Source organism: Nerophis ophidion, linkage group LG23, assembly GCF_033978795.1.
Source record: "Nerophis ophidion isolate RoL-2023_Sa linkage group LG23, RoL_Noph_v1.0, whole genome shotgun sequence".
Taxonomy (NCBI): Eukaryota; Metazoa; Chordata; class Actinopteri; order Syngnathiformes; family Syngnathidae; genus Nerophis; species Nerophis ophidion.
The window spans coordinates 2,293,629-2,309,912 of record NC_084633.1 but is presented as its reverse complement, the minus strand read 5'-3'; the positions used below and the strand labels follow the sequence as shown (position 1 = coordinate 2,309,912).

The window sequence follows — 16,284 nt, the reverse complement described above, 5'->3', positions numbered from 1 at the left end:
TGAAGTTGTCTTTATTTTTAAGTTATCGTGCCGCGATTTCAGCAGTCCGGCCCACTTGGGAGTAGATTTTTCTCCATGTGGCCCCTGATCTAAAATGAGTTTGACACCCCTGGATTACATGGAGTACATATATTTTTTGGATAACATTTTAGTATGAGGAACACATATTCACCATTAATTAGTGGCTTATTAACATACAAAATAGTAACATATTGGCTCTTAATTAGTCATTATTAAAGGCCTACTGAAACCCACTACTACCGTCTGATAGTTTATATATCAATGATTAAATCTTAACATTGCAACACATGCCAATACGGCCAGTTTAGTTTACTAAATTACAATTTTAAATTTCCCGTGGAGTTTCCTGTTGAAAACGTCGCAGAATTTTGACGCGTATGATGACGCGTGTTTGTGACGTTATTGGTAGGAGAGGACATATTGGCTCAGCACCACTTACAGCTAAAAGTCGTCTCTTTTCATCACGCAATTACACAGTATTTTGGACATCTTTGTTGCTGAATCTTTTGCAATTTGTTCAATTAATAACGGAGACGTCAAATAAGAATGCTGTTTGTGGAAAGCGGTGGATTGCAGCTGCCTTTAGCACCGAAACACATCCGACGTTTCTTTGTTTGTTGTAAGCTTTAACACAGAGCGGTCAAGCAAACATGTTTCTCTACGTCAACAAGCAAGTTTTTGGATGGGAAAATTGCGATATTAAGTCAGCTCTTATCGGAGACTTGAGTGGAATATGCAACCTCATCCTGCAGCTCAAAAAGGCAGCTGTGATCTTGGCTCCTGCATTGGCTTCTCTGAGAGACACTGGTGTTCACCGCAGCCATCCGACTTTCAGGTATGACTTTACAATCTCACTAAAACACTATTTAAACAATAAGCAGATAAGGGATCTTCCAGAATTATCCTAGTAAATGTGTCTCATTACATCTGAAACGCTCACACTGCCGCCGCCTGGAGCCGTCGCTTTTTTATTTTTTTTGTGTGCTTCACTCTAACTTTCTTCGTCCACAAATCTTTCATCCTCACTCAAATCAATGGGGAAATTGTCGCTTTTTCGGTCCGAATAGCTCTTGCTGCTGGTGGCTCACATTATAAACAATGTGAGAATGTGAGGAGCCCTCACACCGGTGACGTCACGCGCACATCGTCTGCTACTTCCAGTAAAGGCAAGGCTTTTTTATTAGCGACCAAAAGTTGTGAACTTTATCGTTGATGTTCTCTACTAAATACTTTCAGCCAAAATATGGCAATATCGAGAAATGATCAAGTATGACACATAGAATGGACCTGCTATCCCCGTTTAAATAAGAAAATCTCATTTCGGTAGGCCTTTAAGTACTTATTAATGCCTTATTCTGCATGGCCTTATTATACAACCAGTAAGCCGTTAACTAAGAATCTTCCCTCAAATAACCTCAGAATTATTGCTTATTAGTAACCCTAACTCATATATAGTTTCCTAGTGTCCAAATAACTCTAAATTAAGTCTTTTTTTACTTTAATAAGCAACTAATTAATGGTGGATATGTTCCCCAAACTAAAGTGTTACCTAATATGTTATCCTGATGGATTGAAAATTAACACTAAAGAGTTGACTGATGAACATTATCACATCATTTATTCAGAAAATATAAATGACGACAAATAAAGATAGAATCGTATTAACCGCAACATGTAAGTGTAAAAAACCCCCAACAACATTATGATTTGTACAATTTCAGAATGTGCTTGTTTTATTTTTAAACAGAGAAAACAATCTGAAGTTGTCTTTTTTTTTAAGCTATCGTGCCGCAATTTTAGCAGTCCGGCCCTACTCGGGAGTAGCTTGTTCTCCAAGTGGCCCCCGATCTAAAATGAGTTTGACATCCCTGGCTTACATGGAGTACATAAATATATTTTTTCTTCCAAAATAAAAAGAAAGAATACATTGAGTCAGAAAAGTTACAGTACTTTATTGATACATATTATTTCCAGGCTTTCAAGGGCCAACTACGTATTTTTTGGACTAGAATTCCCGTTTTTTTTCATAGTTTGGCCAGGGGTGCGTCTTATACTCAGGAGCGACTTATGTGTGAAATTATTAACACATTACCGTAAAATATCAAATAATATTATTTAGCTCATTCATGTAAGAGACTAGACGTATAAGAGTTAATGGGATTTAGCGATTAGGAGTGACAGATAGTTTGGTAAACGTATAGCATGTTCTATATGTTATAGTTATTTGAATGACTCTTACCATAATATGTCATGTTAACATACCAGGCACCTTCTCAGTTGGTTATTTATGCATCATATAACGTACACTTATTCAGCCTGTTGTTCCCTATTAAATTGCCTTTCAAATGTCTATTCTTGGTGTTGGGTTTTATCAAATAAATTTACCCCAAAAGTGCGACTTATACTCCAGTGCGACTTATGTGTTTTTTTCCTTCTTTATTATGCATTTTCGGCAGGTGCGACTTATACTCCGAAAAATATCGTAAAATTAAGTGTGGCCCCCAGGCCTTGAGTTTGACACCTGTGTATTAAAGTAACCGAGACACTGACCATATTTGACGACGATTATCCAAAAAATTCACCATGACCGAGCCCTTTTTCTCTCACATCCAGTCTGCTGTTGGCTAGAACCCGCTCCTTTGACAAATACAAACATCAGTGTCAGGAGCTTGCCTGCTAATGAATTTTAAATTGTCTGTTTGCAGTGTGGAGCCACAGAGCTAATGGGATAGACAAGCAAGTCAAATGTTATGGGAGCAATCCAGCACCTCCTCCGCACACAATCGGGATCATTATATTTATCATAAAGCAGTGCTGAATGGACTCACGAGACGCTACACAATCACGGTTTCAAGCGCTTTTGTCATATTTTCGTCTCTGCTATGTTTTTTTTTTTAAACTCAGAGATCTCAAGATGCGTGTTAAATCCCAGGTCAACATAAGTAAGTGAAAGCAAAACACCATGTAAGTTCAGAGATTGCATGCAATGTCATACCAGTGAACAGTACTTACATAAATATCTGCACCATAAAATCCATCCTGGTAAACAACACTGTAGAGGATGCAAACACAAACAAACACACAATAAAACAAAACAAACAAAAAAAAAACATCCATATTAGTGCATGTTGTCATGCAGGCAATGGGATGGCTGCTAAGCGATCCCCATGTCCACAGTCTGACTAGCAACCACGAGGAATAATAGGACCAGAGTTGAAGGGGGAAGGTGGCAGGCACCCCTTGAGTAAAGGCTGGATAAGGAAGCTGGGAGATTTCCACAAAATTAACTTACTTTATTTTGTGTATTCAAATGTCAGTGTTCTCTTTTTACCCACACATATCTTTTCTGTGTATTGACTTCATGATTGGGTGTTATTGCCTTACGTTAGGTAGTGGGGGTGCAACTAATTGGAATAAATTTTAAACAATTAAGTACTGTTTTTATTTCATATTGAACAATAGATTAATTCCTCATTTTATTTTCAGATTATTTTTTTTAAACTTGGCTCATTGTTTGGTAGCAAAGGTATTGCTACTGACACTTTTGGTCATGCTTGCGCTTTCCTGCGTTTGGTGTTAGAGTTAAGCTCCAGAAAAAGGCAATTAGAATTATATGTTATGCCCCATACTGTTCATAATGAGTAATTTTATTAAACTAAATGATGTAATCAATACAGTAGCCTTCAAGTTTTGTTTATGGCCTAACAAAGGGCTCTACCTCTAAATATACAGTCTGTTTTCACTCAGAGATGGTCCACATGAACTCAGGGGTGTCCTGAAATTCAAACATAACATGGTGAATTCCACATTCAAGGCTCCAACGTTATCCATAGCAAGGGTGAAACTATGAGCGGAGAAATTAAATGGTAAATGGGTTATATTTGTATTGCGCTTTTTTACTTTCAAGGTACTCAAAGCGCTTTGACACTTTCCACATTCACACACTGATGGCGGGAGCTGGCATACAAGACAAGGCCCAAACCACGAACCATCAGGAGCAAGGGTGAAGTGTCTTGCTCAAGGACACAACGGATGGGACGAGGTTGGTAGAAGGTGGGGATCGAACCAGGAACCCTCAGGTTTCTGGCACGGCCACTCCCCCAACAGCGCCATGCCATCCCCCTCAATTAAACTGTCTACAAGCCTAATAGTGTGTAACCTTGCGGTAAAAAATTCGTTGTTGGGAAAAAACATGACTAGTTCTTTGGACAATCTCAACTGTGGGACACAGGTGCAAAATAACTCACTGTGGAATAGGGGACATAACACACCAGACAAGGCTTCAGAAGACAAAAAATAACCCAGGCAAGATGGAGCTAATCTCATGGTCGCTCAGTGCTATTGACAAAGTGTTTTCCAGCATATGTTATTCTTGTTCTGAAACTGTCATGTATCCATCAAATCTGCTGTTGAAACTTGGACTATATAACCAACATATAAGTTGATTGTAAATTAGGATAAGCATTCTTGCTTTTTTTCCCTTATTAGTGGGTGCCGTTGCATGTCTGTCAAATTACAAAGAGTGATGAAGTTTTTGCTATATATGTCTGCTGGAATTAATACATTAATTCATTAGTTCCTATCGAGCGCTCTTACAGTATTTGTAGTTTCTACTTCCTGTTATGTTTGTTGTCATCAAGTGACTTCCTGCCTCTGAGCCCTTTTTCCCCCCACCTGCTCTTGATTGGCGGACAGTGGACACACCTGTCCCTGATTGCTAATCAAGAGGGTTTATCGTCCAGTGTTACCTGCCTCTTGACGCTGGACCATATGTGTAAATGCTCCAAAGCATTCACACTTATGGTTTCTACACCAAAATAAATCTATTTATTATTCAACAACTCCTCCTTCTCCAAATTTTGGCGTGCTCTACCTTCCACATGTTTTATCCGATTCAAACCATTCATCCATCCATTCTACCGCTTATTCCCTTTGGGGTCGCGGGGGGCGCTGGTGCCTATGTCAGTTACAATGTGGCGGAAGGCGGGGTACACTCTGGACAAGTCCCCACCTCATCACAGGATTCAAACCATTCCAACTTCAAACTGTTCATCCTATTCGGGAATCGCGGGCTTTCCCTTGACAAATTCCAAAAATTCCCAGATTTCCGGGACATTTTTCCACTTCAAACTTCCACCATTTCGACATTTTTCAAACAATTCAAACCATTCCACCTTCAACACATTCCACCATTCTGGAAATTTAAACTACCCATTTTTCCAAGTTAAATAAAATCCAGGATTTACCAGAATTCCTGGTTTTCCAAAGCCCTATTTCCACCCTGTTGTCTGGTGGCTACCCCTTCCACAGTTTTTAAAACTTTTCCACCGTTCTTCCGTCAAAACATTCCTCTTAATCAGAAAAAAAAACCAACGTTGTATTCTGAACTGGAAAAATTCCCGGTTTTCCCGAAATTCCAGGAATCCCGTAATACCATTTCTCAATTCAACATGTTACTACTTCATCATTTGTCGACCGATTTGAAAAATGTCAACACTAACCATTTCAACTCATTCAAAACCATTCAAGTTGTTTACCATTAAAAAAAAAAAAAAAAAGGCTTTTCCCGAAATTCCTATTTATTGGGAAACTCCGATTTAAATCAATGGGACATTCTTTAAAGATCGACAATTGCAATATTTTTCATCTGATTCAAACTGTTCCAACTTCAAAATATTCAGCCTGTTTAGGAATTGTGTGCTCTACTTCAACAATTCTAAAAAAAAAATCTCAGGATTTCATTTCAACTTCAGCATTGGAGCATTCGCACACAATTCCTTCAGGAATTGTTTCATCTAGTTGTACTTGTTAGACTGTTTCCTGTGCACCTCCTTGTTGCAATTACATTCTATTTTACCCGCACGTCGCCTGCTATCTCTGCAGCCTTGGGGTCACGCCGCATGCAACGCTCACCAAACCGTGACAGGTAAACATGTATTACAGTATGAATATTCCTGCGTCTTTATTTGCCGCCGCAATGGTTCGTTTGTGCTTCTGCTAGCAAAGTTGTGAGCGGAATTTCAGGAGATGCCCCAAATGTGATAAAAAAACAGTGGGTAGATTTTTTGGGATGAGTTGGATAATTTCTACGACATTACCTAATGTTTACGTTACACACCTCAACTTCTCTGTGTGTGTCTGTTCCGCAGAGAGAAAGGGACGTAGAGAGTGGATGGATGACATGAGAGTTCACTCCTTTTCTTTCATTCTGCTATACATTAATTGGGGTGTCCAAAAATGTACTATCAGATTAATTGTGATTCTTATTTGAAAAGATTCTTAATCGATTCAAAAAAATAAAAAAAATCTTCTTTATTTTTTCAACGTGTCCTGTCTAGCCACTCAGACAAATCATATATTTGATGTAGAGCAGGGGTGTCAAACGTACGGCCCGAACAAACAATGAAATCCTCGGCTCTAATCCTACATCAGGGTAAGAAAGAAGTCCAACCAATGAGAACAATGTGAAACCTTGGAAGAGACGACGGATGTGGGGACCTGTAACCAGTCTTACTGCTATTGCAGTGCCCATGTCTGGTGTTCCTGAGATGGAGCAAGTTATGCTGATAGATGCAAGGCTGTTTATTTTTCCGATCTGGTCTTGCTTACTTATCTACTTTTGAGCATTGTTCATGTCTGGAATTGTTTTTCAATTGTTATATTACAAGAGTGCATTTCTCTCATTGTTTGTCCACCCTTTTCCTTCGTTTATGTATTTATTTTGTCATGATGACCTTTTGTCGCTGTCTCTTTTTGTTATTAACCTTTGTTTTTTTGTTCCATCCACAGGATAGTGCACTTCTTGGTCATGAAATATCGTAATTCTACCCTAGTTGTTTGCAGGTCTCTGCTTCGGGGCCATGATTGGATTATACTTCATTGTAACAGATGCACCTTTTTTTACCTACTCAGTGGCCTAGTGGTTAGAGTGTCCGCCCTGAGATCAGTAGGTTGTGAGTTCAAACCCCCGGCTGAGTCATACCAAAGACTATAAAAATGGGACCCATCGCCTCCCTTTTTGGCACTCAGCATCAAGGGTTGGAATTGGGGGTTAAATCACCATAAATGATTCCCGGGCGTGGCACCGCTGCTGCCAACTGATCCCCTCACATCAAGGGGATGGGTCAAATGGAGAGGACAAATTTCACCACACCTAGTGTGTGTGTGACAATCATTGGTACTTTTACTTTAACTTTTGTGTCATGGCTCGAATGACAGAATGAAGACCTTATAAATGCAAGCAGAACATACGGAAAAAACCCCAAAAAACTGATTATTAAATAGAAAATACTCAATTTTGAAGTGGGTAATAGCAGGAACCTGTGTCTCAGACCAAACTTTTGGGTGTAATAATTGATGATAAAATGAATTGGAAATCTCATGTAAAAAATATAATATATAAAGTATGTTCGAGACCAAAAATCACTTCATAATTCTTTACTGCTCGCTAGTGTTACCATATCTGAGTTATTATGTAGAAATATGGGGAAACAACTGCAAATGTGCGCTTCATTCACGAACTGTGTTACAAAAAATACAAATTTTGTAACTTTCCTGAAGGAACTCTCCTGAAGGAATAAATTAAGTACTATCCATCTATCTATCTAATTAGAATAATACATAATGTTGAATATAGAGAACATACAAACCCTTTATTTGTTAAATCACAGTTATTGAAATTCAACAATTTGGTGCATTTACAAACATCTAAAATGATGTACAAAGCAAACTAACCTACTATCCAAGAATGTACAACAATTCTTCTCAACAAAAGAGGAGAAATATAATCTTAGAGGAAAATCTCATTTAAAACCTTTGTATGCTTGTACAACACTTAAAACCTTTGGCATATCCGTATGTGGAATTACATTATGGAATGGAATAACCAAAGAAATCAAACAAAGCACCAAAATTATTAAATTTAAGAGTTTGTTCAAACTACAAGTGGTCACAAAGTACACTTGTACATCTTTGTATATATCCATCCATTTTCTACCGCTTATTCCCTTTCGGGGTCGCGGGGGGCGCTGGCGCCTATCTCAGCTACAATCGGGCGAAAGGCAGGGTACACCCTGGACAAGTCGCCACCTCATCGCAGGGCTAACACAGATAGACAGACAACATTCACACTCACATTCACACACTAGGGCCAATTTAGTGTTGCCAATCAACCTATCCCCAGGTGCATGTCTTTGGAAGTGGGAGGAAGCCGGAGTACCCGGAGGGAACCCACGCATTCACGGGGAGAACATGCAAACTCCACACAGAAAGATCCCGAGCCTGGATTTGAACCCAGGACTGCAGGAACTTCGTATTGTGAGGCAGACGCACTAACCCCTCTTCCACCGTGAAGCCCTCTTTGTATATATTGTTTTTCAAATCACCTGACATGTATACTGTGTTTATGTACATAATCTATAATTTTCTTTACGTATTTTTTTTTATATACATGTTACAGGTTACATATATTTTCTTATTGAATGTATCAAATGTGATGAATATTTATTGGACCACAATGGAAACGAGCCTTTTGGCTTGTTGTGCCATCCATTTGCCTTTTTAAAAGCATTACATGGATTCAATTTTTTAAGATGTCAATAAACTTCTCAATCAATCCAAAACAGAACAATAATTATAAACATCTTGAACCCTTTTTTTATTGAAACACAGATTATTTATGTATTTAATATTTGGATGCTTACTATGGTATATTATTCATTGATTATTTATTTGCTCACTATTCTGTTACAGAGAACAAGGAAATGGGATAAAATTGCTATGGTATGAAAAGGGGTAGGATTATATAAACTCTGCTTCTTCCTACTCCTTTTCAGACGTGCTGTCATGTGTGATGCATTACATCGTATCGTATGCATGTTCCAAATAAACTGAAATTGAAACTGAACTGAACTGAAACTGATTTGGAACCAGTATCAGTCATTCCAATTACCTTATTATTATATTTCCCATTCTTTTATCAAATGTTGTTTGATTCTACTTCTATGCTTGCTATTATCCCTGCGAAATGAAAATCTGTGAGCTGGACATGCTACACATTGGGGAAAAAAGCCAGTGTATCGTTATGTAACTCCCTGTAGTACTAAACTTTTGTACCAGTGGGTGGAAGAGATAATATAAGCCATCAAATAATTATTTCATTACAAAGAGTGTATTTCCACTCGTGCCTTTTGAACTGTGGTTGAACCTCTTGTTTTATGATACAAAAGCAAAAGTCCGACATTCATAGCGCAATTAAAAGCCTCCGTTTCAGTACAGTACACAGTACTCTGTGTTTCAGAGAGGTATCAGTACTCAAGGATGTCGGTTTGTCATAGAACCCTCCATCAGTTTTCTACAGCTTGTCCCTCTCGGTGTCTTGGTGTGGGTGTGTGTGTGTGTGTGTGTGTGTGTGTGTGTGTGTGTGTGGGGAGGGGTACGAGGGGGGTGCACAAGGCGGCGTACACCCTGGACAAGTCGCCACCTCATCGTAGGGCTAACACAGATAGACATCATTCACACTCACATTCACAAGGCATAGGCGCCGATCCCTAATTGATGGCAACTTTCAATCTTAAAAAAAATTTGGAGAAATCAATCTTGATGTTGTTAATTTTGTGGCGAATTTGTCAGTTTTACATAGTTTAAAAAGTCACATATAGTCTATAACTTACAAAGCCGAACCAAGGTTTCATTCTGCCCCATAACTAACTAAAGACACAGTCATCTTGACTTCGGAACGGCACACCAGCGAATGAAGGGCATACTTAAACAACAGCCATACATGTCACACTAAGGATGGCAGTATGAACGATGCTAACACTGTCATAAACATGTGCCATATAGTGAAACCATGCAAAACAACAACGACAAACACATTTTGGAAGAATATTTGCACCGCGACACAACATAAACACTACAGAAAAAGAATTCCTTGCAGCACCAACTTGTCCGGGACACTACAATACAAACGAACCCCATTGGTGGATTCCCACCTAACATCCACTGTAATGACACAGTGGCATATCTAGTCCATACTACTATGATTACGTCGATATTTTTTAACACCCCAAAATCTTCTTTTGTTTTTTTTTTATTTATATTTTGTTAATATACTCAGGAAATATGTCCCTAGACACACGAGGACTTTGAATATGATCAATGTATGATCCTGTAACTACTTGGTATCGGATTCATACCCAAATTTGTGGTATCATACAAAACTAATGTAAAGTATCCAAACAACAAAATAATAAGTGATTATTACATTTTAACAGACGTGTATAGAAACAGAAAATAACCAGATATTAACAGTAAATGAAGAAGTAGATTAATAATTAATTTTCTACCACTTGTCCTTAATTTTGACAAAATAATAGAATGATAAATGACACAATATGTTACTGCATATGTCAGCAGACTGATTAGGAGTCTTTGTTTACGTACAACTAAAAGACAAGTTGTCTAGTATTTTCACTTTTTTATTTAATGCTTAATGTACCCTAAGATTTTTTTGTTAAACAAAGCCAATAATGACATTTTTGTGGTCCCCTTTATTTAGAAAAGTACCAAAAAGTACTAAAATACTGGCATCGGGACAGCACTAGTACACACACCAAGCACCCACTGGCAGCAATGTAGATCGGCGCCAATGGCCAAGATGCAGGTGTTTGGAGTCACAGGGAGAACATGCAAATGCCACACAGTAAGACAGAACCCAGGACTTTCTTGCTGTGAGGCACTAACCACTCTGCCACAATGCTGCCCGTTCTTTATAGAACCAAGGATCCAATTTCACCAGCCATTAGACAGCTTTCCCCCACTGTTAGCACAAACTCTGATGATCAATACTGCTTCCGACATCATGGAAATCAGAGAGCTGTGTCAGTAGAAATGTGGGATTGCACCATTAACAGGGTAGTTAACTGAAGCCTTTGCTCAAATCATGTTCTTGTTTGTGCAGAGCCAAACATTTCCTCACTGCAGCACAGGAAACGGCTTGACGCAATGCTACACAGATGCTTCGATAAAAATACACGGTCTACATTACTAATTCATCCCATGAGCACCACAAAAGTAATTACATAATGCAACTGCATTAGTTGAAACATATGTCTCTATTGTGACCATGCCCAAATATTCAGCCCAAAACCTCATCACTGACGATAAAGCACTTAGGTTGGATTGTACTGCAGGTTTGATTTCCTATATGTAGTAGTTCTAAGTGGGTGTGGGTTCTAAAAGTAGCTAGAACTATAGTACAGCTAAAACAGGTTGCCAGAATAAACTGAACTTTAGTTTGGTACATTTATCGCACATAGAAAACACAAGGCACCAAGTGGTTAAAAGGCAACAGTAGCTCTGAATTAAAACCAGTACACTTAGAATTAAAACCAGTTTACTTACAAAAGACTTAAAGAGAATAAAAACACAAATGTTCCCACACTCAAAAAAAAACAACAACAACACACAAATATAGGGGAATACGCCGAAAAATAAAACCAAGCCTTAAAATAACGGCACAAAATAATAATTTCAACTATGGCACAAATCCCATTAATTGAATTAAAGTGCCAAGTGACTAAGTTAAAAATGGTTGGTAAAATGTCTGTGGTTTAAAAAATATAACAGTTAAAATAGTGGTACAAAAACAGGTGAAGGTTAAAATGGTGCACAGTAAAACAATCCTTAGCCAGTGTCAGTTGCGATTCGACCTTTTTTTTTTTATCCACCACAATATCCTTTATTTTGCTTCAAAGATGGCTGAAAGAAAGCTCAGAGGTTTTGGTGTCCCACGCGCTAAAGTCAAGCTGCAATTTAAAACGGAAGTTGTCTGAGAGACAACTGCCTTTTTGGTGCGGCTGACCCTGAACTCTTAACTGGCAGGTTCCTGAAGCCCTTCCTAATAAATTTACACTTTTCTTCTTATGACTGTCCATTTAAAGTTAAAGTTAAAGTGCCACACACATACGAGGTGTGGTGAAATTACTCTCTGCATTTCACCCATCCCCTTGGTCCACCCGCCGGGGAGCAGGGAATCATTTAGGGGATTTAATCCCCAACTCCAAACCTGTGCCAAGCAGGGACATAATGGGTCCCATTTTTATCGTCTTTGGTATGACTCGGGCGGGCTTTGAACTCACGACCTACCGATATCAGGGCAGACACTCTAACCACAAAGCCACTGAGCAGGCTTTGCTTAATGTACAAACGCATTTCAAGTGACCCACATCTGTTTACAGTCACTGAACAGTCAAAACAACCCACTTGCTTGAATGCTCAAAATGCAGCTATTGTAAACGAGTGTCAACATCAGGTAGTGACAAAACTCCTGTAATAAACAATAAATACAGCAGTAAAAACCATGTTAAATGTTAAACATGCTTGATTAGTCTGATTAGTTGGAATGCACAAAGCTGCCATTGGCAACTATATTTCTCACTCTAGCAACGTACCACGTTTAGACAACTTTTATTGTCCTCTGCTATTTTGCCGTTTAAATCTGAGTGTCTAATGTGTTTGCAGTGCTGTAGTGTTTAGACGATGATATTTGGATAACATTGATAGGACATATTATGTTTTGATTGATTGATTGATTGAAACTTTTATTAGTAGATTGCACAATACAGTACGTATTCCTTACAATTGACCACTAAATGGTAACTCCCAAATAAGTTTTTCAACTTCTTTATGTTGGGGTCCACGTTAATCAATTCATGGTACAAATGGATTCTATCAGCATAATACAGTCATCACACAAGTTAATCATCAGACTATATACATTGAATTATTTACATTATTTACAATGTACTGTTTACACTGTAGTAGTTATAGTGGAAGATATTTTACCCCAAAAGATTTTTACCCACATTCGGAAAAGGCCTGACTCGAATGAAAGAATATAAATTCCGTGCATTATTTTCTTTTTACACTGACATTACGCATATTTGAATTTCTAAACTGAACTCGCATCTCTCCATCACATTTGATGAGACTCTTCTTCTGAGCTTGCATGGAGCAATAAGTTAAAAGTTAAAGTAGCACTGATAGTCACACACACACTAGGTGTGGTGAAATTACCCTCTGCATTTGACCCATCCCCTTGTTCCACTTCCTGGGAGGTGAGGGGAGCAGTGAGCAGCAGCGGTGGCCGCGCTCAGGGATCATTTTGGTGATGAACAACTGACTACGGCGTTACCTCGGTTTACAAGTTTAACTGGTTTTGTGACTGAGTTCGTATCCCAAAATATTTGGATCTCAAAAAAATGGTCCCTTTTTAAATGAATTTAAATGGAAATATTCCGTTTCGGCTGCCATGTTGATGCCACCATGTCCTGTACATGTGTGCACAGCCATTTTAAAGAGCTTTGAGGTTAGTGGGCACTTCAGATGAGTTTATTTCAACAATTGTCTTACCTCACGCAGCTCAGAACTGCGTGAACCGGTCTAAGAGATCACTTTGTGTGGTCAGAAACGCTTTAAATGTGTCCAAACTCTCACAGTCTTGCTGTATAGCCTTGGGGTTGGTCGACAACCACTGAGCTAGCATTTAAGCCAGTTAGCCAGGGGCTTGCGGCACTTTCAATTTGAGGATTTTTTCAGCGACGGGGGCTTTGTTCCTTAGTATGTGATGAGACCCAGAAACATGCCACAGCGGACCTTTTTATTACAGCAAAGGAAAAAGCACTACCGGGACACAAGCCGATGAAGGATTGCGACTACAAGAAGCTAATGTGTGTTTATTACTCCAAAACCCCAAAGGGTTCAACAATTCCTCAAATACTTTTGGAGCACACCGACAAAAATCGTGTGTGCGTGTTGACATCTAAGCTTGCTGTAATGTTGTTTGGTTAAAAAATAAAATAAAATACTCAGCCGTTACCCCTTATTATGTTAGTTTTATATATATATATATATATATATATATATATATATATATATATATATATATATATATATATATATATATATATATATACAGGGTTTCCCACACATTCATTTATTTGTGGCGGCCCGCCAAGAAAGAACTACGGCTGCCACGAATAAAAATAACATTTTTATTTGTTTTATTATTTTTTGGCTTTTGACTCGCTCGACCGCTCATAAAAGCAATGGGACTCTGTCTGTGAATGGAGCTTGTAGTTACATATTATATATATATATATATATATATATATATATATATATATATATATATATATATATATATATATATATGTGTATATATATATATATATATATATATATATATATATATATATATATATATATATACACATATATATGTGTACATAAAGTGTTGTAATTATATTCCAACTCCGCGTTCTTCTTGGTCATCGCCTCCGCCGCCACCCATCCCCCCCATCTGCCCGACCACACCACCACAAATAGATGCCTGACCTGTGGGAAACACTGATATATATATATATATATACACACATGTATATATACACATTTATGTATATATACAAATATTTATACACACACACACATTCATTTTCTACCGCTTGTCCCTTTGTATGTGTATATGTATGTATATATATAAAGTATGCAGTTATTTACCATAATAAGGAATTTTGTCGAGGTGAGATCCAATTATTAATGTTTATATTGATTCTTATGTGGAACTCTACTTCACTATACACATTTTTCAGTTTGCAAACCATGTTGTAGAAGCAATGAAGTTCATAAATCGAAGTTTCATCTGTATTTACTTTTCTGATTTTGAACTCAGAGGACACGACTGAATAGGCTGGGTCTCAGAAGGAGAAATGGACTTTAGACCTGCTGTTATCAACGGCTCGTGTTTTACACTGTGTGGTTTGCTTTTGGATGTCAAATCATACAATTATTGCATTTAAGCCTTTTTCCATATAAATAGGAACCATTCATTCATCAGTGGAAAACTAAATCCTCTGGAGTTAATTTTAAGTAAAATCCCAACCAGCCTCCTTAATGCCCGTTGGTTGCAGTCATCGAAGGAAAAAAAATTAATAAGAATCAACAGAAAAGTAGATAATCATATCAAACTGCCCTCAACACACAGCTCTCCAGAGCATCTTGTGCCAGATCATTTGAAAGAGTTGTTGTTGAGGCTGTGGAGATGTTTTTTTTGTTTTTTTTTCATTCATTTTGATAAATGAACTCCCATTCTAACATTTTACTCCATCAAACCACAGTCCAAGGTCAAATTGACAGTCATTTAGAATGACTCAAGCACACGTCTTAGAGCATGCCTCTCGGTTAATTCAACATGCTATGGAAGAGGGGAGCTGCTTGCTGCTGCTGCGAGACAAGGCATGCAACGCTCTGCTGCCTACGAGCACTGAGATTCAGGACTGCGCATTGGGTCCGAACAAGAATCATTTGACCAAAGGGGGGGGTGTAGAATAACCAAACACAGTTAAAAAATAATGCTCACCCTCCATAAGACGGAATATGAGGAGGCGGAGCGGCCGCTCTGAACGTGTTGTAGACTGTTCGTCCTCGACCGCGTAGGTGGGTTCCTCTGTACGCCGCTGCCGCTGCTGCTGCTGCACTGGCTGCTGGGTAGGGAAAACCTGGTACTGGGAATACATTTAAAACATGTCACACATTGATTGCACAAACCTAAACACACCATAATATATCATGGATATTGTGTGCATGTGCATGTGTACACTTTTATCATAGTGTCCCGGGTGACTTCTTTCAGCCTTCAGTTCTGTCTTTGAGCTTGGAAAACACAGTAATTATGCTGTGGAAACCTCTCAGTAGAGGACTATTTTGTGCTATAGTGGGAATCATTTCTTGTTCCTTTTGTGTCGCAACCCTTACAGCAGAGGTGTCCACGCTTTTTGACCATATATATATATATATATATATATATATATATATATATATATATATATATATATACATATATATGTGTATGTATGTATATAAACATTTCTATATACATACATATATACACATACATATATACACATATATATACATAAATACATATATATTTACATATGTATACATACATATATACACATACATATATATATATACACATAAATACATATATATATATTTACGTCATGTCATTGCTGGTTTACGAGCAGAGGAGCATGTTCGGCAGCGCACAATCACAGAGTACTCACACGCAAACGCAGTGTGTGAACAGAAAAGGGAGAACGGACGCCTTTTGGCTTAAAAACTAACAATAAAGGTGAAGTTATAACACTGAAAGGCCCCCAGGAAGAGGTGCTTTAAGACATGATTAGCCAGCTAGGGGCT

The 16,284-nt window shown here is 38.2% G+C and overlaps 1 protein-coding gene across 13 annotated transcripts in view; it reads right to left on the bottom strand.

The window, feature by feature from the left end:
• The window catches only part of rbfox1 (RNA binding fox-1 homolog 1), a 344,384-nt gene that overhangs the window by 56,067 nt on the left and 272,033 nt on the right, over positions 1 to 16,284 (bottom strand). For 10 of the 13 annotated variants that reach the window (XR_009803974.1, XM_061885348.1, XM_061885350.1 and 7 more), the window contains 2 exons: positions 15,440 to 15,584; positions 3,034 to 3,073 (listed from right to left, as the gene is read on the bottom strand). Coding sequence is in view for 10 of the 13 variants with exons in the window: in XM_061885348.1 (XP_061741332.1) it covers positions 3,034 to 3,073; positions 15,440 to 15,584 (185 nt within the window). In the remaining 3 variants the exon portion in view is untranslated. The remainder of the gene's footprint in view (positions 1 to 3,033; positions 3,074 to 15,439; positions 15,585 to 16,284) is intronic. The other 3 variants (XR_009803976.1, XR_009803975.1, XM_061885356.1) reach the window with 1 other exon arrangement.